The sequence below is a fragment of the Leuciscus leuciscus genome, assembly GCF_965113295.1.
Source record: "Leuciscus leuciscus genome assembly, chromosome: 21".
In the NCBI taxonomy this organism is placed as follows: domain Eukaryota; kingdom Metazoa; phylum Chordata; class Actinopteri; order Cypriniformes; family Leuciscidae; genus Leuciscus; species Leuciscus leuciscus.
The window spans coordinates 3,296,053-3,320,999 of record NC_138745.1 but is presented as its reverse complement, the minus strand read 5'-3'; the positions used below and the strand labels follow the sequence as shown (position 1 = coordinate 3,320,999).

General features: G+C 38.0%; 1 protein-coding gene across 1 annotated transcript; it reads left to right on the top strand.

Moving 5' to 3' along the window:
* The first annotated feature begins 1,203 nt into the window (after positions 1-1,203).
* nt5m (5',3'-nucleotidase, mitochondrial) lies at positions 1,204-12,992 on the top strand. The gene is made up of 5 exons (XM_082152203.1): positions 1,204-1,916; positions 2,641-2,741; positions 2,947-3,007; positions 7,269-7,383; positions 12,571-12,992. The coding sequence occupies exons 1-5, from the start codon at positions 1,650-1,652 to the stop codon at positions 12,705-12,707; spliced, it is 681 nt and encodes a 226-aa protein (XP_082008329.1). The 5' UTR covers positions 1,204-1,649; the 3' UTR covers positions 12,708-12,992.
* Positions 12,993-24,947: the final 11,955 nt, after the last annotated feature.

The window sequence follows — 24,947 nt, the reverse complement described above, 5'->3', positions numbered from 1 at the left end:
AAGCAACAACAACGCAGGAAGTGCTCAAAATACGAAGTTCAGGTATTATTCAGAGTAGCATAAGCCTGATAAGTGATGTTTCAAAGGGAAAGGAAATTTTTTTTTTTTTTTTTTTTTTTTTTCTATAAGGTTAAGTGCTCACGGAAGAGATTGGTTTTCAGCTGTCTTTTGAATGTTGTCAGGGATTCTGCATTCCGGATGAGGGTGGGGAGAGCGTTCCACCAGCATGGAACTGTGAATGAGAATGTTCTGGAAAGTGATTTTGTGGCTTTCTGTGATGGAACCACGAGACGTCGCTCGTTGACCGATCGTAGGTGTCTGGTAGGGATGTAGACTCGTAGGAGTGAGTGAAAGTAGGAGGGAGCTGAGCCTGTGATGGATCTGTAAGCAAGCGTCAGTGCCTTGAACTTGATGCGAGCAGCGAGAGGTAGCCAGTGCAGAGAGATGAACAGAGGAGTGACGTGGGCCCTCTTGGGCTCGTTGAAGACAAGACGAGCTGCAGCATTCTGGATCATCTGTAGGGGTTTGGTTGCACATGCTGGAAGTCCAGCCAGAAGAGCATTGCAGTAGTCAGAGATGACCAGGGCCTGGACGATAAGTTGTGTTGCATGCTCAGTTAGGAAAGGCCTGATTTTCCTGATGTTGTGCAGTGCAAACCTGCATGATCGAGCTGTCTTTGAAATGTGATCTGTGAAGGTCAGCTGGTCATCAAACGTTACTCCAAGATTTCTGACTATTCATTTGTATGCTATTCAAAATAAAGTAGGGGTTGTGAAGAATAGGGGAGGGAATAGAAAAGAAGAAATAGTTATGACAAGATTAAGGATAGGTCATAGTAATTTGAATAGCACACTACACATTATAAGGAAGCACCCAACTGGTTTTTGTGGTTGTTGTCAGGTTGCAGAAACTATAGAGCATGTGTTGTTGAGTTGCAGACAATATGAAGAACAGAGGAAAAATATGATGGAAGAGTTAGGAAAAGTTGGAATAATAGGGACAGGAGTGAGGGAAATACTGCAAAGTGGGGAGAATGAACAAAGCAGAGGAAATATTTTCTTTTTTTTATCAAGAACCGGTCTGATGAGAAGATTATGATGTAAATGGACATGAAAGGAAAATAAATCCGGAAGATGGCGGTAGTGCAACATTAATGGATGCAAGCTGCCGATAAACCCTAAAGAAGAAGAAGAAGAAGAAGAGTGCGCGATCTCTCTTTTCGCAAATAGCCTCGGTTTGTTGTTCACTGACAGCGTAGAGCAAAATAGCCACTAGTTTTCAGCATGATTTTGAGTATGTAAACAAAGTGGTCAGATTAAAAATAACACACACTACTGTATCAATAACGTGCTTCATTTCGCAAATACTCCGCGTTTGATTAGCTGACATTTGCTCTGCTGTAAACAAATGCAGATTCGGGAGGTCAACACTGTTATTCAACACCAGCGACCGCTGGAAAAACATGAGACCCTCTGACCCCACAGAAACTAACAAAAGACTCCGCAAGAGTCGCACAAACGCGTTTACAATGTGCAAAACAATAGAGAGCCAACAGAATGAGATGTGCTAGCAATCAGCATCACTAGCATAAGGGTTAATGCACACTGTCAAGTGACTAACGTTGGATTTGGACGGTTATTAAGAGGTTTATGATGAGTTTATTGCCGAGGATTGTACGGTGGCTCGAGAGGAGCTCTTCCTCGTTCCACTTTCACTATCAAAGCAGAGTAAACATGTGTACGAAGAGCAGAAGACTGCGAGTTCTGGTGGACATGGACGGGGTCATCGCGGACTTCGAGGGGGGATTTCTGAAGAAGTTTAAGGCGAGGTTTCCCAACGAGCCTTTTATATCATTAGAGGACAGAAGAGGATTCTGGGTGTCCACACAGTATGGAGACATGAGGAGTGATCTGTGTGTAAGTGTGTGTGTGTCAGACGTGTGAAATAATAGTCTGTTGGGTGAAATGGAAGAGTTTATTGAACCTTAAGACTAAATATAGTTTTTAAAAACCTATATATATATATACATATATAAGTTTTGCGTATGTGCTTTGTTTTATATCATATTCATGATATAGTGAGAATATGAAGGAAAAAACATTACAAAAATATGTAATTTGCTGCAGATGCTGATATTTATAATGGACAAAACGTGATGGAAATCTGATTCTTGTAATGCAAATCAATGAGATCTTTATAACAGATGTTTATGCATATAAATATAAATATCTGCCCAATGTAATTCAATGAGATCTTTACAACAAACAGTACAGCAGATTTTTAAATTTTATTTACAAACTACCTTGTAACCAATCAGATCAACGTGTGATCGTCAACCAGTGGATCTCTGAGCTGAGTGGGGGCGGGGCTCATTTGCATATTCATAGAACCTTGTATACTAAATGAGGCAAGGGTGTCGAGTTACATTCAAGATATTTTAAGGCATGAAGACATTTTTTTTCAAGGATTTTTTTTTTTTTTAAACATGTCATTTTGGTGACCAAAGATGAGTTTTAAGTGATAAAATTATTGACTACAGGGGGACTTTAAAATTCATCAGGAATAGTGAGCTGTCACACAAAGATGTTGTTAAAAACAAAATTTTCTTTAACTTCTAATCAAAGTTTGCTCTGATTGCAGGACAAGGCCATCAGCATTTGGGAGTCAAAAAACTTCTTCATGGATCTGGAGCCTCTTCCCGGAGGAGTCGAGGCGCTGAAGGAGATGTCCAAGATGGAGAAGTAAGATTTCAACTAGTTATGTCATTCATTTTATTTGTTGCAATCATGGAAATCAAATACCTAAATCACCCTATTATAAACCCGCCACCCTCCAGAAGATCTTGCATAATAGACAGATAAGCACAGCTCGTAATAGACAATCTCCCTTGAGTAAATGTTTGTCTGGATATTACCATCTGACTTACTTTCTCTTCTCTTCCCCCAGTACAGATGTCTTCATTTGCACCAGTCCAATAAAGCATTACAGCTTCTGCCCGTATGAAAAGGTGAGATTGTCTTAAACTGAGCTTCATTTATACAGTCAAACATAAATGTATTCAGACGCCTTCAACATTCCTCACATTATCACAGTTTATTCGCTATAGTTTAGAAAATGGTAATAAAATATGAGCAGAACTCAGTTGATATTTGACTGGTTTTGTCCGTCCTTCTGTTTGACTGTCTCACACATGAATTATGTTGAATATCTGTCAGCTGTTAAATTTAACTACACAATTAGATAATACCAGTTTAGCTCAACCAATCACCAAGCAATGCTTCATTTTGTTCAGTCTGTGTGTAAAAAGAGCATTAGCAATTAAAGACCAAACACTTCAGCAAAACATGATCAGCTCAAAGAGTCCCAATCATTTTTGCTCCCAAATGTTACTGGTAGTCACTGTATGAAGAATTTTTGGGTGTAGTATGTCACAGTTTGCTATATTTTGCTGTCATCGTTTACATAAATGAACTATAGTGTCCTGCACACACTAGAAAAAAATATATAAAAAAATGATATCTGGTGTCTGAATAATTTTTGGTTTGACTGTAGATGCATGTTGGTCTGATTTTCAGGGTCAGTGACGTCACAGTAATTTTTTGTCTCGTAATATCAGTAAATCGTCAAAAAATGTAAGTGTGATACAACTATCTTGATATTTTATAACAAAGAAAATATCATAAAAAATCTTTGGTAGTTATTCTTGTTATTTGTTAGTATTTTGGAAAAAAAAAATTTTTTCTTGAAATCCTATAACTGTTTATTTACAGGTTATATATATATATATATATATATATATATATATATATATATATATATATATATATATATAATGTTTATATGTGTGTGTGTACTGTATGTGTCTGTATGTACTATGTATGTATGTATGTATGTATTACATGTATGTAGTATGTTAGGGATGTCCCGATCCGATCATGTGATCGGAAATCGGGCCCGATCACGTGTTTTCAGACTCGATCGGAATCGGACGTTACCTCCCGATCAGGACTCGGATATATATGTATATATATTCTCATTATTTTTTAACACATCTATAGTTATGCGGTGCCACAGAGTTACGCCGGTTTCACACTGCACGCGAGCAGAGCGTAAGCAGCGCAGGAGCAGTGCGTATGGTGAGCAGGAGCAGGACACGCGCGTTTTGCTTTCACACTGGCAGCGTTTGTCACGCGCGGCTGAACCGCGGGTTGTGTACAGACAGAGTACTCTATAATGGATAAGTTGGCATTGCTTTATTTCGTTTTCAAATTCATTTAAGAGAAAAGACTTGTCAAGAAGCTTATTTTATTAATAATTTCATTTATATAACTTTTGGTTCATCTTTGTTTTTATTGTTCTGGCAACAAGTTTGTTTTTGGACATTTGTTTTCTTTTTAAATTGCTGTTGGTCATTTGATTGACTGTTTAAAACACAATAGATATCATCAATGCACTTTTTGGATAAAACTGCGGTGTATTTTGGCCATGATCAATGCATTGTCAATTTAATTCAGCGTAAGCGGCGCAGCAAAAATAGACTCGGCGCCGAAACGATCGCGGCACTGCTGCTCTGCTCTGCTCTGCTACGCACTGCCGCACTGCCGCGCCGCCTCTGCGTGCGGTGTGAATGCTCTAATCTGTTAACATGGGCGGCGAAAAAAATACGCGCTGCACGCTCTGCTAACACGAACACTGTGGCACTTTTATTTTTTATTTGTTTACATGCCTGCCGGGTATTTTAAGTTGAGGTGCTATTTGTTTATATTTTAGACTTTTTTTATATTTACTGTTGCACTTGACTAAAGTCCAAAAGTGAAGAATTTATGTTATTTATTACTTGATTGTTCAAGCTACCTCACAGAAGTGCTCTGTTTGTTAACAGAGTTGTTGAATGTTAAAATAAGGTGAATTAAATAAAAAATAAGGAACATCCTGGATCTGTTTTTTCGCTCTTCTTTATTCTATTTTTATGTATTATAGAAGTATCGGATCGGGACTCGGTATCGGTAGATACTCAAAATCAAATGACTCGGACTCGGACTCGAGGGCAAAAAAACCTGATCGGCACATCCCTATAGTATGTACTGTATAGATAGATAGATAGATAGATAGATAGATAGATAGATAGATAGATAGATAGATAGATAAAGTGCTGGTCAGAATTATTTGCCCCCTTGGTAAATATGATCAAAGATGGCGATAAAAAATATTTTATTAAAAAAATTAGCAAAAATCGAACCTTTCATTGAAGTAAAAGACTTTAAAGAATTGAAACTTTTACTTCAATAAAAGATTAGATTTTTGCAAATTTTTTGAATAAAATATCAAAAGGATAAAGAATGCAGATTTATTTTTTACAGCCATCTTTGATCATATTTACCAAGAGGGCAAATAATTCTGACCAGCACTTTATATACATATATATACTGTTATTGTTATTGTTAAATAATCAATACATTAAAGGGACTCTGTGTAGGAATTTCTCCCATCTAGTGGTGAAATTGTATTTTGCATTCAAATGAATAATTCTCTCCAGCGCCTCACTTTTTCAAATGCGCGTTGCATCTACGGTAGCTGTTATGTACCAAAAAGCTATGACAGGATGTCTTATAATAGCACTTCGAGTTTTTCTTGGTGAAACTGAAACTTGAAACAACGAAAAAAAGATTGTTAGTTATCAATTACTGACTGTGAAAAACATTAACTATGGTAATTAGTAGTAATGCCTTCTTTACTCGTTATATTTTTTGAAGTACGTGCATTGTTAGATATCATCATCATCAGAGCCTTCTCTATCGTTACTTTACTCAATAGCTGCTATTCATCAAAGAGTCTGTTTAACTTTTAACTATAAATGTTCTACTGTCTATATAACATAGCTGCCAACTTTTGAGTTTTGCTTGGAGTGAGATTTATGGAGGAGCGGGGGGGTGGGGGGGATATCTACACAAGATAGGCATTAATTTTTCTCAAGAAAAAAACAACTCACCTAATGCTGTAAACATACAGAAAGATACATAATGCGTTTTTTTTATTATTATAATAACTTTATTTAATGATATAAATTCAAATATAATAAATATGTAATATAGTACACATATTTAGCAAAATACTCTTTATAGCTCTTTTTTTCTAGCCAACTAACTGCTAGCCTTTATTATGGTCATTAAATGGCTTTCCTGAGGTAAATGTTGTGACATACATAATTGTTCTCCAGCTGTTTACCATTTGTTTGATTGATTGGTCGATATAATGTATGAGGAATATACATTTCGGTAAGTTGTACTGTATCTTTCAACATTGTTCATTTGTGTTTATTTACTAGCTAGAGATGATCGGTTCACGTGCCGCTAGGGATCCGTCGTGACTCGCGTCACATTTACAAGCGCCAAAAACAGTATTGTTTGAATTTCGTAATAAAAATGACAGAATCTGAGAGCTGAGATTTTTTTATATCATAAGTAACCTGCTCTGTCTATTCTGTCAGTCTCCATGTCCTCTTTGCTTCGCGATAAAGTACACAACCAAGCAATGAAAAAAAGCTTGTAATTAAGGCCGTAACATTGACTTACCTGTCGAGAAGAAAGCAGGAAACTTCAGCGTCTCTTTTGAAAGCTTTCTCCTGCGTTAGCTATCCCGACATTAACCCTTGTTTTTGTAATCTCCGGTCACGTTTCCTTTTACGATCTATTTTGAACTTTTTCGATGACGAGGACTCCTTATCCTGTGACTCAGCATATGTATGAATGAACGGTGTATAAATAACCGTGCAGTGCAGCCTTTTAAACTTGCCGGTGCAGTGACAAGCGCCTCTCACTGCTCTGCTCCTCCGCTTCTGCTGGCTTCAGTTGGTTCTGAACGAAAATGCGTTGTGGAAACGCGTTGGCCTAGTACTTTTTGTCCCTCTCTGCTATTATAGTTTTTCAAGATGGCGGAACTACATGGAAGCCTCCGTGGACTTACCCGTCCCATGTATATAAAGATAATAAATTATTCGTTTACGAGGATTAGTCTGAACATTGGCATAGGTATTTGTACACCATTGAGGGCATATTTATGAATAAAAATATTGATTTTAGATAATAAAATACCTAAAAAGCTACACATAGTCCCTTTAAGGATTTAAACAATATAATAGAGATTATATATTACAAGATATAATTTTATATAATATCCTGTTTTCAACAATAATGCATCTAGAGTCGGTATTTCAGTGCATTTTCTTCCCATTTCCACGGTTTCCTCTCATCGTGTGTGTTTGTCCACAGTACGCATGGGTAGAGAAGCATCTGGGCCCCGAGTTCCTGGAGCAGATCATCCTGACCCGAGACAAGACCATCGTGACCGGAGACGTCCTCATCGACGACAAGCCTGATATCCTCGGTGAGTAAGAGCTGCTGTGGATCAGGTGTCCGTGTGTCTGAGCTCTGAGGGAAACACACGTGTGTTTTTCCCAAGCAGCAACTTTCCAATCTCTCTCTTGTATCAACACTTAAGTGTCTTAAACTGCAGTTCATGGACTGGCCACTAGAGACCGGCTGCAGAAGAGACTCAATCCCATAGACCCTAATGTTAAAATGCCCAACTTTACAGCAGAATAAAACATGTGTACAGTCTGGTGCAAAAAGTGGTTTTGGTCTATATAGCTAATTTTGCCCTTCATGACGACTGTGAGAGAAGTAAATATTTTTATAACTCATCCGTTTAAACTATATTAAAGGTATAGCGGAGGATGTTTTACTTCCTGGTGGGTAACCTATGCTATTGGTCCTCCTAATTGTCAATCATTCTGGTGAATCAATCAAACTTTTCAAAAAGTGGAGAGGGCGGGTCTTATCTAAAATTTGGAAAGATCCTCCGCTATACCTTTAAGCCTTAAAGTTCTGCATAATTAAGGGCGTGGCCTCTTGATTGACAGGTGGATTGCCGCTGATGTCACTACTAGCCGTTTAAAAAAAAAAAAAAAAAAAAAACCCCTACAGTCAGGGTACAATGAGTAAACAAACAACTCCAAAATAAATGATAAAATGCTTCATCAGGTAGACCAAAAATTGTATCAATATCACAATTAAATCTGTTCACAAGATAATAATTACATGGGTAAAATTTTATAAATGAGTTTAAGTGAAATTTCTTTGATTTTGTTTGTGATTAAATATTTCTGAGGAAGTTTCCAGACTTTATTCCATAACAGATTATCAGCACAACCATCCCAAAAAGATATAATAGCAGATCTGGAGACAATATCCCTTTGAAACAAAGCCCGTACGACTGCTAGCCGTTTGTCTGTTAGCGTCACGTCTCGTCAGCTAATCCAGCCTTTAGCTCGTTTTCGTTTATCCGGTGTGGTGAAGTGATGAGTCCCAGTTTAGGACCCTAGTAATATGCCTGATCTAAAGCTGTTCTCGCGATTCTTAATGTAATCAATCAAACTTTAATTCATGTAATAAAAATAAATTTATTTTTATACTGATTATTTATATATTTAAAGTGAAAGAAAATGCATTTTTAGGTATGTTTTGCGACATTGTTAATTGTTATTAAGCACTTGGGCATAATATGTATTTTTTAATTACCCAGCTGAAGTTGAGACTTTGTTTAATATCAAAAGTAAACTGGTCTGTCCTGTGTGTCAGTGTGTTGTCACTGCGTGAGAACATGGTGTGTGTGTGAGAGAGAGGCGTGGTTTGTCGGACATAGCAACAGTAACTAAAGGGGGCGGGTCTTTGCAAACGGTCAATTCAGCCCATTGCAGTTTCCGCCAGTAGTGGGCACTCATGCAACGTAAGCAATGACGTACATCCGAGTGAACGAGACGGAGGGAAGTTAGCGAGTGAACGAGACGGAGGGAAGTTAGCGAGTGAAGGACAAGATGATTTTGGACTAGAACGCAGCCGGGAGTGAAACGCTGCCAAGATGGCGACGACTGGCTCCGTCCACTTTTGGGCTTCAATAACGCTCTTCAGAAACACTATGTGTGACATCACGCACACTATGTCCATATGTGACCCTGGACCACAAAACTAGTCACATGGGTCAATTTTTTTTAATTGAGATTTATATATCATCTAAAAGCTGAATAAATAAGCTTTCCATTGATGTGTGGTTTGTTAGGATAGGACAATATTTGGTCGAGATGCAACTATTTAAAAAAATTTAAAGGTGAAAAAAAACAAAACATTGAGAAAATCACCTTTAAAGTTGTATAATTATGTTGGCGATTGTGCAGCATTCACTTACACAAATACATGTTTTATATATTTACAGTAGGAAATTTACAAAATATCTTCATGGAACATGATCTTTACCTAATATCCTAATGATTTTTGGCATAAAAGAAAAATGGATAATTTTGACCCATACACTGTATTGTTGGCTATTGCCACAGATATCCCCGTGCGACTCGAGACTGGTGGCGTGATCCAGGGTCACATATTTGTTTACAGTCTATGGTTTTTCCGTTTTTCTTTTGCAATTTGCAAAGGAGAGATATTTTCTATAGAATACCACTTTATTGTCCAGCCAAGGCTGGAAAATGTTCTTTGGTCTCACTAGACCTATAAAAACATCATTGTACAAACATAAACATATATAAACGTACCAACATTATATCACATCGGTGCCGTACATCTCTCCGCCCATCACATCACTGCAGTTTGCCCCATACACATTGTGTACAGTACACATTCTCTCCAGAAAAATTCAATTTATTGCACTAGGTATAAAAGATCACTTATAGATATTCTTGTTTGCCAGAGGCACTCTGTGTCGTCGTCCTGAAGGGAGCAGCTCAAACTCAATATGGAGGGGGTGTTTTTGGTCACCAATGATGCTCAGGGCCTTTCTATATAGAGCTGTACTATAAAGGACATCCAGTGACTATTACCTTTCCTGCTGTTTTAACTATCCTGCCCAACTTATTTTTATTTATAAGTGTTAAGTGACCGAACCAGACCGAGATATTAAACACGAGAATACTCTCTATCAGGCTGACATACACTTTCTCCAGAATGTTTTGACTAACACCGAACTTCTTCAGTTTCCTAAAGGGGTTAAAGTTTCCTAAAGGGGTTAAAGCTACAGGGCGGAAGTCATTCAAGGACTTAGACCTTGGTTTTTTGGGTACTGGTCTTATGATAGAATGTTTCCATGTCTTCGGTACAGTGCAGGTATTTAATAAAAACTGGAATAATCTAGTTAAAACAGTCTTTAGCTGGCTGGCACACACCTTCAGAGCACGCCCACCTAAACCATCAGGTCCCGGTGCTTTGTGGGGCTTAATCTGTGAGAGACAGATGCCAACCTCCTGTTCTGAAAGCTGAATGGTGGGGTTTCTGTGTGCACCTAGACAAATGGCATTGCTCTTATCTTTAAAATCTGCAATGTCAAATCTTCCATAAAACCGGTTAAGATCATTCAGGAGGGAGTGTCCAGTAAGTCGTCGTCATCTCCTCCTTTGGATCTCCTGTCCATCATTGTGTTAAGTCCCTTCCATGCTTGTCTGGGGTTCCCTGTACAAAACTGGTCCTCCACCTTATGCTTAAAGTCCATTTTGGCCCTTTGCATCTTGGCTCTGAGCTCCTTTCTTTTATTTTTAACACCTTCAGTGTCTCCCCTCAGAAAAGCCATCTTTTTGTCATTAAGATGTCTTTTGTCAGCCAGGGCTTGTTATTAGGGAATACTCTTACTTCCTTGGTATTAATTATGGATTTTTCAGAGCACTGTATATATGAAGTGATGCAATCTGTCAGTTCATGTGGGTCTCATGTGAGTCAAAGAACATGTCCCAGTCTGTGGTTTCAAAACAGCTCCTTAGCTTAGCCTCACTCTTTCTGTCCCAGGCCTTAATTGCCTTGACGATGGGCTTTTCCCTCTTCACGCGTTGTCTGTACTTTGGCAATAAATGAATGACATTATGGTCTGATTTACCAATGGGAGGTCTACATATTGCCTTATATGCATCCTCGATATTGCCATAACATAAGTCAAGGATGCGTGATTAGCGGGTTGGACAGTCAACATATTGTTGTAACATTGGGAGATGTATTGCTAAAGACAGTGTATTAAAGTCCCCAAGAATAAACACAGGTTGATCAGCTGATCTTGAGAGCACGGTGTTCAAACTATCCGAAATGCACCTTGCTGCCTCTTTGTTGTTGGGACCTGGAACATACACTAAAATGCTGCCCAATACCGCCCAAATTCGCGGGGTAAATAAAAGGGTCTAAAAGATACCACCAGGATCTCATAGTCTCTTGTGCATGTCTGTTCAACCACGGTAAATTGTGTTTCCCACGTTTTGTCAACAAACATACCGATAGTTTTTCGTGATTTTTACCTTATCTCTGTCCGCTCTGATTGCGTTATATCCTTCTATATTCACATTATGGTCCTTATTTAACCATGTCTCGGTGAAACAGATGAGATTGCTGCGTCTGAAGTCCTCCTCATGTTTAACACAAAGTATTACCTCATCCAGCTTGTTGTTAAAGGCCAATTTATACTTCTGCGTCAGGTTCGCGTAGAAGGTACGGCGTAGCATACGCATTGACGTGTACCATACGTCGTACCCTTCGCCGTACCCTGACGCGCACCTCCTCAAAAATGTAACTACGCGTCGCGGCGACGCGGACCGCAAGATCTGTGATTGGTCGGCTGGATAGCATCGCGTTTCCTCCTACGCATTTCCGGAATGATCTTCTGCACTCTGCACCGCCCGCCCGCCATTTTTAAATTCCGAAGATCAGTGAAGAGCCATGGAAATAGACCTAGTGACCGAGAGATTGCTTGAAGAAGTGCGGAAATACAGCCATCTGTATGACTCCTTCAGTCGCCATTGCTCGTAGAAACCTAAACTCAAAACAGCCGCGAGGAATGTAAACACAGTGGAACTGGAACATTAAAACCCACCCGCGCCAACTAGCGTTTCGGCGGTGTAACTGCAGAGCAACACAGACATTCGCAGAAGTATAAATGCTCACGACGGCGTCGCCTACGTGCGTAGCCTACGACGTACACTACGGCGTACACTCGACGCAGAAGTATAAATTGGCCTTAAGTGATCTCACGTTTGATAGAGTGATTACTGGAAGAGGGTGACGACTTCTCCGTCTCCTTAACCGGTTTCTAATTCCTCCTCTGGAGCCTCGCTTTTTAAATTTGTCCCTCCTTCAAGGGGCAACTGTTGAAGATGGTCCCGATCTCCAAGCTGTTTGCATTATTTCTTAGAGAGAGCAAAAACTCCAGAGAATAGGCGATAGTGGGTATAATCCAAACTTCAGTATTGTCCGAGTTGACGGCGTTGCTTCCAGGTATTACTGACAAAACTGCCAGAACGGCACAGACAGCGGAGAGATTCATGGTGGTAAAGCGCAAAACGCTTAAACAACACAACAATAACAACTAAAAACACTAAAAACGTTTAAACCTAATAACGTTAAAGATAGTAGCGGTGAGACACAGGGTCAGCAGCGTAACCACACCCCCAGCTGATAGACTGTATTTTCCGCATATCATGGTCTCCGTAATGCCATATTATTTTTACAGTCTATGTTTTTTTTCCCGTTGAAGGTGTGGAGCCCAATCCCACGTGGGAACACGTTCTCTTCACCGCCTGCCACAACAAACACCTGGAGAACCCTTCGCAGCGCCGGCTTCTGTCCTGGGCCGACGACTGGAGAGCCGTTCTGGCCAGCAAACCCCAGTGAGACACGACAACACATCCCATCATGCTCTCCTTCCACAGGGAATCCAGATCTGATAGAGACGGAGCGACACGCGTCACAATCTGAAAACCACACGCACACAATGGGGAAAACCAGCCAACCGTCTCCATTGAGTTTGCATTGTGTGAAGCTGCCTCCTCCTCATTTATGACTTATAAGGTTAGTTCACCCAAGAATGAAAACTCTGTCAGTAATTACTCTCATGTTGTTCAACCCCGTAAGACTTTCGTTCGTCTTCTGAACACAAATTAAGATATTTTTGATGAAATCTGAGAGCTGTCTCACTGCTCCATAGGCTTCTAGGTAATCGATATCTGCCATCCCAGAAAAGTTAGCAAAGACATCGTTAAAATAGTCCAAGTGACTACAGTGGCGTCAGAACGGAGGCTCACTATTGGCCAGCATCACACACATGACCAGCGTCGGCCAATAGCGAGCCTCCGTTCTGACGTACAACCCAGAAGCGCTCATACCCCTTTTCCACCAAGGCAGAGCTGGTGCTGGTTCGGAGGCAGAGCCTAGTTTCAAATCGGTTCTTTGTTTTTCCACCGCCAAAGCACCAGCTCCGTGCTTAGTGACGTAAGATATAGCTCTGTTGTGGCTCTCTGGCCGGTGGAAACGCAAACCGGTTTGCAGTCGAACCAACTCCGAACTGGCAATAGCTCTAGCTCTGAACCAGCACCTGGTTCTTGTTGGTGGAAAAGGGGTATCAGAGACACACAGAAGAACATGAAGAGTGGAATAAAGTCGTTATTTTAGTTTGTTTTTGCGCACAAAAATTATTCTCGTCGCTTGATGAACTTAAGGTTGAGCCACTGTAGTCACTTGGACTATTTTAACGATGTCTTTACTAGGGATGCACCGAATCCAGGATTCGGATTCGGATTCGGCCGAATCCTGGGCTTTTTGACGGGGTTCGGTTTCGGCCGAACCTTAGATTTATTTTCCACCGAAACCGAACCCTAGACTTGCACTACGCTGGTCGACGTCACACGGCCGTTGATTACGTGAAGGTGTTTACATAGGACCGTTCGAATGTAGTAGGCTGTAAGAATCTGAAAATGGAACTCGTAAGCAAAAAAAGGTTTGTTTGGCAGTACTTTCAACCAAAAGAAGGCGATTGAAGTCGAGCTTTATGTTCAATTTGCAATGCCGATTTGTCTCGTGGTGGCAAGGACCCTAAGCAGTAAGGATGCGAGTAGGATTCGGTATTCGGTTTCGGATTCGGCCGAATCTTAAACAGTGGATTCGGTATTCGGCCGAACCTCAAAAATCTGGATTCGGTGCATCCCTAGTCTTTACTAACTTTCTGGGATGGCGGATATCGATTACCTAGAAGCCTATGGAGCAGTGAGACAGCTCTCAGATTTCATAAAAAATATCTTAACTTGTGTTTTGAAGATGAACGAAAGTCTTACGGGGTTGGAACAACACGAGGGAGAGTGATTACCGACAGAGTTTTCATTTTTGGGTGAACTAACCCTTTAAAAGCTCGTTTTTAGGGGTCGACAGCTTCTAAAAACGTATTTCTGTTTTTTTTTTATAGCTTGTTTGCTGCACACACAGCAGCTTTTAGACAGTTTTGTTTTTTGTTATAAGTCATAAATGAGGAGGAGGCCGCTTCACACAATGCAAAGTCAACGGAGACGGTTGGATTGTTTCCCCCCCGGTGTGTGTGGTTTTCAGATTATGATGCATGTCACACTCTCTCTATCAAATCTCTGGAAAACAACATCCCATCATGCTCTCCTACGACAGGGAAACGGCCTCTGATGGGTAAACCGCTCCTGTATCAGCCCTCATATCCAGTGTTATTCTGTAATGATCCTTTATACGACGGGGAAACACACTGTGTTTTTATAGGACACACAAGTTTTTCATGCAAGACTTTTTATTTGTTTACGTGCATTCAGAGAGAGCTCGCATATTCATCGTTTACATCACGCATACACTGCCTTTCTACAAAGGGGATTGAATATTTAAATACTTTTCACGGTCCCGTCCGACCTCAAGGATGCACACGCGAACACGAGCATGAACGAGTTTTCACTGGTTTTCTCTCGGTATGTGAACATGAACGCATGATTCATTTGTTATGAAGTATAGTTTTAATTCAGGGAGAGCCACTGCAAAAAGGGATCAGTTGATGTAACTTTAAAAAGAAAATAGGAAATCCGTAATAAAAATTATTTGGTAAATAAACTTCATGCTTAATCAAAAAAATTAAGTAATGTCAATTACTTGTCTTAATTTTTTCAATTACGCATTAAGTTTATTTACTTCATAAGGCAACGGGTTTACTAATTGTTTTAAGTAAGTGAACTGATCACTTTTTACAGTGGACTGTACAAGACACGTTTGAATGTTCTGTCTTATGTTGTGTGATGTGAATGCATGTGTTTCTCTGGGTGTGTGTTGCACTCTTGACACTAGAGGGCGCTATGAGCACATGGCTTTATTATAACGCCTGTGAAGAAGGAAAAAAAAGTGTTGCTTTTTAATTTCGGTTAATACTTTATTAGTTTGGAATGAATATTTTGATGCATTTTGAGGATAGGTTTGGTTAGTTTATGGTTTGGCTGGTGCATTACCTTCGGCTGTCATGGATGAGAACGGACCGTTGAAATGTTTGGGGTCGGTAAGATTCATTACATTGACTAAATTACCTTACAAAAGATTTCTATTCGAAATAAAATACTGTTATTTTGAACGTCCAATTCATCAAAGAATCCAGCAAGAATAAAACGTATCACAGTTTCATATCATAATGATTTGTGAAGGATCATGTGACACTGAAGACTGGAGTAATGATGCTGAAAATTCAGCTTTGATCACAGGAATAAATTACACTTTACTATATATTCACAGAAAACAACTATTTTAGATTGATTTTTTTATTAGAAATTTTTTTTATTCTGATTTGCTGCTCAAGAAACATTTCTGATTATTATCAAATGTTGAAAACAGTCGCTTTTTGTGGAAACTGAAATCTTTAGTAACATAAAAAATGTCTTCACTGTCACTTTTGACCAATGAAATGCGTCCTTGCTGAATAAAAATCTTAATTTCTAAAAAATAAGAAATAAATAAATCTTAATGACCCCAAACATTTGCACAGTAGTGTAGATATAATATATCTGCAGATGTGTGAGAGCAACACTACTGTCTCAGTCACAACGTTTCTAAACCAGGTTTATCATAATCTTCTAGATGACGAGGTTAGGAAATAAACACTGTTTTCAGTCCGTCACCATCATTTTACAAGCTAAACCTATAAAGTTATATTGTTAAATAATTGGTAACACTTTACAATAAGGTTTCATTAGTTAACCACATTAGTTAAGATGATCTAATAATAAACTGCACTTCCACAGCATTTGTTAACGTTAATTTCAACATTTACTAATGCATTATTACTGTAAAATCAAAAGTACAATATTTGTTAACATTAATTAATGCACTGTGAAGTATCATGAAGATTAATAAATACTGTAACAATTGTATCGCTCATGGTTAGTTCATGTTAGTTAATACGTTAATGTTAACTAATGAACCTTGCAATATTTAAGTAATGAGTAATATTAATTAACTACATGTACTTACTATAGGGTTAGGGGTCGGATTAGGGTTTGGTTGAGGGTTAGTTGCATGTAATTATGCATAATTTACTGTTATTACTATGGTAAGTACATGTAACATATGTAACAAAGACACTGTAAAATAAAGTGTTACCAAATTATTAAATGTGCAGAATTTGAACTGAAAACACTAAAATATACATACTTGAACCGATACTCTCTAGAACTTTCTTTATCCAATGATGGTTCCAGTTTGAAGGGTGTTGCATCAAGGGTTAAAGGTCACATGATCTCTTCCTGAAGGCTGAAGGATTAACCTGGAGGTCGTGAGAGAGGTCGCGTCAGTTCTTCAGTGATGTTTGACCAACACTGCTGATGCATTACATGCATTACACTTTTTTTTGTCCTCAAAGTATTATTATTATTTTTTTCTTGTGCTTTGTGCCATGCAATTTAGAAATAGATATGAGTTAATTTGTAAATGTTTATTTAAAAAGTGAAGTTTACACACAAATACTGATGATCAAGAAGTGGTGCTAGTGTCTCTTCACCTGAATAAATAGCCATGAACACCAAAGCTATTGTGTTTTCATTATTATCAACAGTTTATCTCTAGAAGTGGGTCTTATACAGGTAATCTCGGCTATTTAACATTTATGTTTGGATGATTTAAATTTTTTTTTTTTATATATATGTATATAATATTTTAACTGTTATTATAGGATATAATGGGACTAAAGGCACGCCATAAGAAAAAATTAGCTTTTCACTACTTTCATAGTGTATGATTGCAGAATATATATATATATATATATATATATATGTTTGTATTGAACATACTGAGCAACAGGTTTTGTGTGAAAATAAATCATAAAAGTGGTTTATTAAAAATCTCATAATGTATGAGGTGGCGACGTTTATACAAATACTTTAACTAAAATAATATGTTTTTAATAACGTCTAAGTACTTGTTCAAAACAATCACTCTAGCAAAGTTTGCATTATTTTCTGTTTATTTATTCTTCAATAAATACACTGTCATTAAAAATGTTAATAAAATATACAGAAAAAAATATTTTAAAAAGTTAAGATTTTGAAAGCATTGAATATCGCCATAATATTTTTAGATATATTTATAGTTGTAACAAATTATATTTTACTATTGAATATGGTAAATATCATATTTTCAAATATAATGGTTTCATTATAAATATGGTGATGATCTCTAAGGAGGACACAAACTTAATATATGATATTTACCATCTGAATCTAACCATGTCATGTCAACAGAAGGAAAAGTCATCCGGCTGTTTATTATCATGTTAGTTATTGTGTCTTTCGCCTCGACAGAATATTCTTCCGTTATTAAAAAAATTGTATTACTTGGAACAAAACTGAAACTCATTAACAAGACCTTCGTCTCAAAAGATATTGAGTAATTTTAGCGATTTTCATTTGCTACTTAAATCTATAACATTTGAAATAACATCAGATCAAATTAGCTCAAAATCTAGTGGTTGAGAGGAAAATAACATCAAAGGCGCTTTTTATCCCGGTGTGCCTTTAGCCCCGTTGTACCCTATATATATATATATACTGTATATATTACCAACTGGAGAAGTCATAGAAATTCACTGTATTGTGTTATCTGTGAAAAGTAAATGTATAATACATGATCCAAGTACTCCACAGAGTCATGGATGTCACGGTTGCTGTGTTTGTTAAAGTCCCCCATTGGTGAAAATCCAGCTTTTAATGTTGTTTATGTGTCTATGTGGTGTTTTTAATCTGCTTTAAGACAAACCATGTGTAAGTTCATAAGTCGACAGCATTGCTGAGTATTTCCTCCTTAAAACTGCAGTGAACCAAAGACAGTCTCAAACACACGCTTTGAAATCGCTGGTGTTTCTGACGTCACAAACTACCTTGTAACCAATCAGATCAACGTGTGATCGTCAACCAGTGGATCTCTGAGATGAGTGAGTGAGTGGAGGCGGGGCTCATTTGCATAATCATAGAACCACGAATGCTAAATGAGGCAAAAGTTACATTCAAGATATTTTAAGGCATGAAGAATTTTTTTTTTCACAGATAAAACGTTTAAATATGTCATTTTGGTGAACAAACATGAGTTTTAAAGGGTAACTCTCACCAAAATTGAGTCAAACTTTTGTGTAAAAGCATAATTAAAATGAAATCAAATAAAATCACTCCGCAGAAGTAGCAGTGCTTCGCCTTCTGAGAATGTAGTTCCCAGTATGTGTACGGTTAGAAGATGGCTGTGTCTCGTGTGACCTTGTTATTTGCACACGCTGTGACTATACAAATCACAACATGTAAATAGGAAAATGTTGGCGTTATGTTGTCACTTATTGGGAGCAGTATGCTAGCTGGAGCCATTTACCTCCAGTCTTTGTGCTAAGCTAGGCTAGCGGTGGGTGCGTCAGACAGAGTTACGGCACACACGGAGATGAGAAGGGCATGTATGGACTTATCTAACTCTGGGGGATATGGTGAATAAGATAAAGCCCTAAAAAAGTTGGCGTGTTCCTTTAAGTACATCAATAATGATTATTAAATTGTAACATTAATTGTTTAAACGACAAGCCTCATCAAGAGGTTCAGAGTAGAGTTTACATGCGATTGTCATTAAAGGCCCTGCGATATTTTACTTGTTAAAAACCGCAGTCTTGAGGTGTAAAACACACATGGATGGAGGAATGCTCAACATGTGAGGTCATGAATACTGAAAGTGCAGATTTCCCAAGTTTGCCTTCTCTCTTTCAGAATTGGGAACATTTCTTGTTTAAAAGCAAATACGCCATAAAATAGACTGTGATCATGAAGAATAACGTCTTGTTTTCTTGCTCTGAGATGCTCTTTCCAGCATGTGATGTTCTGTCAAAACGACCTCATGCTTACTAAGTCATTTCTGAAGCACACAGAAAAAGAAAGAAAGAAAACAATGAGTAGAAACATTATTCTAGAAGGCTTGGGAAAGTTTCTCTGCTGGAGTTTTGAGTCTCATGATTCGTCGGAAACACTTTTTATCTTCTTAGCAACAGCTGTAAGTTTGTAAATGTCGAGGCTATTAATATAATATAACGCCCACACACTCCAATCAAATAGTGCACAGACTATTTTTTCCCCAGGAACAGATAAAGTGCATGAATCTGTTTTTGTTTCTCGCAAGCAGGATTAAAATAAACTATATGAATACATACAATCGTTAAAATCAAAATTTTCATTCAATTTAATTTCCTACCGTATCGGAGAGAAATGTTGATCTGCCGGTTGTGGGATTTTCTTGGGGAGAACTCTCATGTCTTCGTGTGTTTGAAATTTAAATAAAATAATGCATTTAAAAGTTAATGACCAAACGTACTGTATCTTTACAAAAGTTCACAATGCTGTTGCAGACTAAATATAATGTGGATAACATTGAAGAAATATTTTTTCGTCAGGTTACAGATTATTAATCCCTCAAACCTGTTTATCTATAATATTGTATTTACGAGTTGAACGCAAATGAACGCCGCCACAATGTCGTATACGAGTGGGAAGCTCGGGATTTTCTTTAAGCCCCGATCTATGCGAGTTGTGGGCGTGTCAGCCGCGTTTCCATATTTTCTAAATGTCGATAAAAAACTATTTCGAAATTATAGCGTTTCCATTAACCGATGTTATGCGACTAAAACTTATTTTTTTCATCTCGTGATGGATGTTGGTAGGTTTATGCATAGATATCCATATAAGGCTAGATGTCTTAAGGCGGAGTCTCGAACGGCATCACACCGGCGGCCATCTTGTCACAGGGAAGCTTTCTGGCGGGCTCTGTGGTATCTGAAGTAAGGTGAGTGATCAGCACGAACTCAAATCCTCTTATCTCGCTGAAATCTTGGCGGATTTACAAACGGTTTGGTTTCTTACAAACGTTATTAACGTGGCTATAATTCAGAATGCTTGAACATGTATGTTATAATTATTCATATGTATGCAGTGTCATAACTACATCTCTGACGTTTATAACAAACCAAACCGTTTTAAAATTGGTAAAAAATTGAGCAAGTTATGGTTATTTAAAAAGTACATGCAGCATTAAAACACAATGTTACGAGTGAGCGAGCTCCCTGTGGCAAGATGGCCGCCGTGTGCGGACGTCGACCTCCATTGGCCAGCAGCGCGGACGAGACATCTAGCCTTTATTATATGATATCTATGGGTTTATGTAGGCCTCAAGCGTGCCGCACAAGCCCTGAAAAGTGAAGCCAAAACGTCTCGATCGCCCCCCGGTGACTGGTCCTAGTATAGGTCATAAGCCCCGCCTCCCCGTGTTATTCAACGGGACGTGAGACCAACTAAACAATTAAATACACTTCAAATATATTTTTTCCAAAGGTGGTTTCTTTCATTTGCTGTCGTTTTTATCACGCTGATGTAAGTTCAAGTGTCTGTTTCAAAAATAAGTTGTTTTTTAGTTAGTTACGTGATGCGGTTTTGTAATGTCATGATTGACAGCTGTGATTGACAGGTTCTCTGTGCGAAGTAGTCAATGAAGCACCAACGGACATTTTTTTCGGGATCTTCGGAGGACTGAGGAGATTGTATTTACTTTATTTTAACAAGCCTCTTGTCGTACTGCAATCAATTTTTTAAAAAGTGTGCAGAATGCTGAGGAGATTGGAGCTTTAAATTGAATATCTAAATTTCTATAATTAATTATTTCACACCGAAAGTGAGGGCGGAGCGTTGATTTCGCAGCTTTACTTCCTGATCACGACTGCGCATGTCTGGTCCCGAGATCGCTACTGCGCAGACTCAAGCCCCAAGAGTCAGCGCCATATCGGGACACTGGCGGCTTCACTTCTCACCAATGGAAGAGAGCGAAGGGTCGTCGTCCATCTTTTTTTACAGTCTATGGTAGGCCTATATGCCGGTCAGCGCACTAGCCATTATTTTTAATCAAAGGAGTCGTAGGCGTGTTATCCAAGCATTAATGGCAAGGAAAGTTATAAATGGGAGTTTTTGCGATATTGACGTGTTTCCATTGGGCGTATTTTCAATTCGCAATTTCAATTTGCACAATTTGAAGGGTAGGCCTAATGGAAACGCGGCTAGTGAGAAACATGGCGGAACAACACAATACTTAAAGGTAGCATTGAGCAGTGATATTGTCAGGCTTTTCTATTTACAGCGAAGTAAGCAAACTCCCTGCACAGAATATGATGGCATTATAATATAACAATGTAACGATAACATTTGCAGTGGCTTCATAAATTAATTAAAAACATAAAAAAGCAATGCACACCTGATGCACATTTCTTTGTTCTTCATTTTCTAGAACTAGAGTTTAAGAACCTTGCTGTATTTTTGTGTAATCAATTAAGAGAAAGTACACCGCCATCTTACTCCAACGAAAGTGACTTGAACGCACATGACGTCGTAAACACGACTTAAAACCATAGACAGTAAAATAAATGGACACAGCGACCCCACAGACTTCAGCGGAGAAAAGTGAAGTCGATTAGAAGCACTCACTTCCTTATTCCTTATTCCTTTATGCCTCCACGTCCCCCCGATTGCCCGCGAGCTTCTCCTCCTGTCTATACGGTAATCTCTCTACTGTGCGACAGAGAGTCGAGTGGTTATGACGCAATCGTTAGCCTATTTTTACAAAAACTGCTTCTATGGGGCCATAACGTAAGATACAAGCTAATGGAGCCTTTTATACATTGTCGTGTTTCTTTAGAAGTAAACAATGGACAAATGGAGTCTTTAAACGCCTCAGATGTAAAGTTATTCGCTGTCAAAGTGACGCCAAAATGAATGGGAGTCAATGGAAATGCTAACAGCAGGTGATGGCTTGCTAACCAATGGCGGCGCCCGGGGAAGGTACGCTTTCCGAGTGCTTAAAACACATCACAAACCTCTTTACTTAACCGTCGGACTCGTGTGTCCACCATGTTTGTAGTTTTTTAACACTTTTTATTCATGTTTGTAGTTCTAATCGAATCCTCATCCAACGTGCAATGGATTGTGGGCAATATTAGCCGTTAAAGTGTCCATGGATCCGCACATCGGATTCTAACCGGGAAAAATAGACCATCCGGGCATCTTTGTAATATTAATTTCGACATACTATGATTTGGGACACACTTGGGCCCTGTCCTAAACCACACCCGAAACACTTGCAGGTTTGAAGGTCAATTAGACCTCAGTCCTAATACCAGGTCCAGATCTTTTGTTTGTTGTTTTGGCCTTACTCGCTCCTGAAGAAAGCACATCTCTTTTTTATGTTGGAACTGTTTGTTTAGAGTTAATTTTGCACTGTATATAAATGGCCATCACTTGCTTATTGTAAATAAATGTATTAGGAATCTAATTGGGTAAGATTTGGGGACTCGAACGGGAGCTGAGATGGAGCTGAAACGTACATGTGATTCACAATGGCATCAAAAAAGGATGAAAAGTTAGTTTGAATGGCAAGCAAGTTTATACATTTAAAAAATAAATAATAATAATGATGGGGTTCTAGTCGAACTATAGTGTTCTTGAGTGAATTTTAAAGAACCCATATTATGCCAAAGAGGTTCGATTTAAGGAGAAATGTCTTAAATGGTTGCATAATACTTTCACGTTTAACAAGTTATTCAAAGTTTTTACTACTGATAAAGTATGTTTACAAGCTGTTGAATTTGTAAAACTGACTTAAAAGTTAAAATGAATTCAAACTAAATCCTGTGAAAGGTTCTATATACAGTATATATGATGGCTTTAAGATTGTAAATAGTGAGTCTGAGAGAAAGACAGAAACACCAGCATTACTTGCCGGATAGTTTTCCAGAGAACGAGAGAGGATTGTGGAGGCCGAATGCGTCATTCGGAGAAATCCCTGCGGTGTTATGAAACGTATGAAACTGCGTATACTGTTCTGGCAAACACTTCACTGGACTGTCCGGATGGAATTGGGTTTTTATGCTTTATGATTCTTCAGAAATCATTCTAGAATGAGGATTTGCTGCTCAAGAAACATTTCTGATTAACAGTCGTGCTGCTTCATATTTTTGTGGAAACCGGGATACATTTGCATTCAAAGGTTTGGGGTACATTATTATTAAAATTATAATAAAAATAATAAAAACATAAAAAATATTACAAAAAAATATATATATGAAGAGTGTCATCTGAAATTTTCTTCTAGAATGATCATTTTTATCAAGCTTGTATATTTAAGTTCAGTAAATTCACTTATATGGCAATGAAAATGACCTATTAATTGTTATTTAAGTGATATATATATATACTTTATTGCATTAAATTGATCAAAAGTGACAGTAAAGGCATTCATAATGTTACAAAATATTCTATTTCATATAATTGCTGTTCTTTTGAACTTTTTTTAAAGCTAAAATGACTTATTTTGCTTCTAAAATATGAATCAGCACAACTGTTTATAACATTGATAATAATGATACATTTTTCTTGAGCATCAAATCCTCATATTATAATGATTTCTGAAGGATCATGTGACACTGAAGACTGGAGTAATGATGCTGAAAATTCAGCTTTGATCACAGGATATAAATTACACTTTTTAAACTAAATTATACTATATATTCACATAGAAAACAGAAGCATCATTCAGAAATAAAACTCCATGATGCATTTTTGTGAATATGAAAAAGTTGTAAACATCAGCTTGTTACTTTCCAAGCATTTCTTTTCCCCCTATTTTTGTTTATGTTCTCCGTCTGGTTTATGATAGCATGGGATGCTGTTTCCAAGAGCCGACCAATCAGAGCGCTGCATCTGTCACATGACACACACACACACACACCTGTGCACACAGCTCTCAGTTTCCAGCTTCTCCAGGATGCTGATAAGAGAATCCCTATAATCGTTTACCGAAAACCACACTAATTACTGACTCATATCCAAGCTAACTGTACGAGGACATCGTCTCGGTTGTTTTGGTCAATATACTGACCATCAAACTTCCACATAAATCCAATCAGCTCTCATATTTTTTTCCTGAGAACCAAAGTGACTCAGTCTGTATACATAACAGCAGGTTTCAAGCTCACCTTCCAGGAAACAGGCATACCTGTGCGCAAATACTACAGTAATGCAAGCAAATAAACCATAAAAGTGCACAATAAATCATGATGTTAGCCTGGAAGCGAGGACACATGACTGGCGAGACCTACGGTAAACACCAAATAACATGACAGACGGTTCAGATCGATCATCATTAGCTGTGGGAAATCAACTTTCCATTTTAGCCTGACTGCCTCGTGCAATTTTATTATTTTTATTTTTATATATATGTTTACATATATTAGTTTTATTTCTGTTATCATTGTGGCTGTTTTAGTACATCAAGTTAAAAAAAAATATATATAAATAAGTTATTTTATTTCAGTTAAATTTTATTCTTTTTTTTTTTTGTGTGCATTTTTTGCATAAAGTAACGAATGTTCTTTTATTTTATGGTTATGGTTTTAGTTTTACTTATAACTCCCATAGCAATGCACGCACACACACACACAAAAACAATAAATATGTTTCGCACAATATGATTTTTTTTTTTTTTTTTTTTTTAAGCAACAATTCTGAAAACTTCATGTCAGATATTTAGTAAACA

Coding starts and splice junctions, on each gene's coding strand:
- nt5m (XM_082152203.1), top strand. CDS start 1,650: ATGATGAGTTTATTGCCGAGGATTGTACGGTGGCTCGAGAGGAGCTCT. Junction 2,742..2,946: donor GAGATGTCCAAGATGGAGAA/GTAAGATTTCAA, acceptor CTCTTCCCCCAG/TACAGATGTCTTCATTTGCA. Junction 3,008..7,268: donor GCTTCTGCCCGTATGAAAAG/GTGAGATTGTCT, acceptor GTTTGTCCACAG/TACGCATGGGTAGAGAAGCA.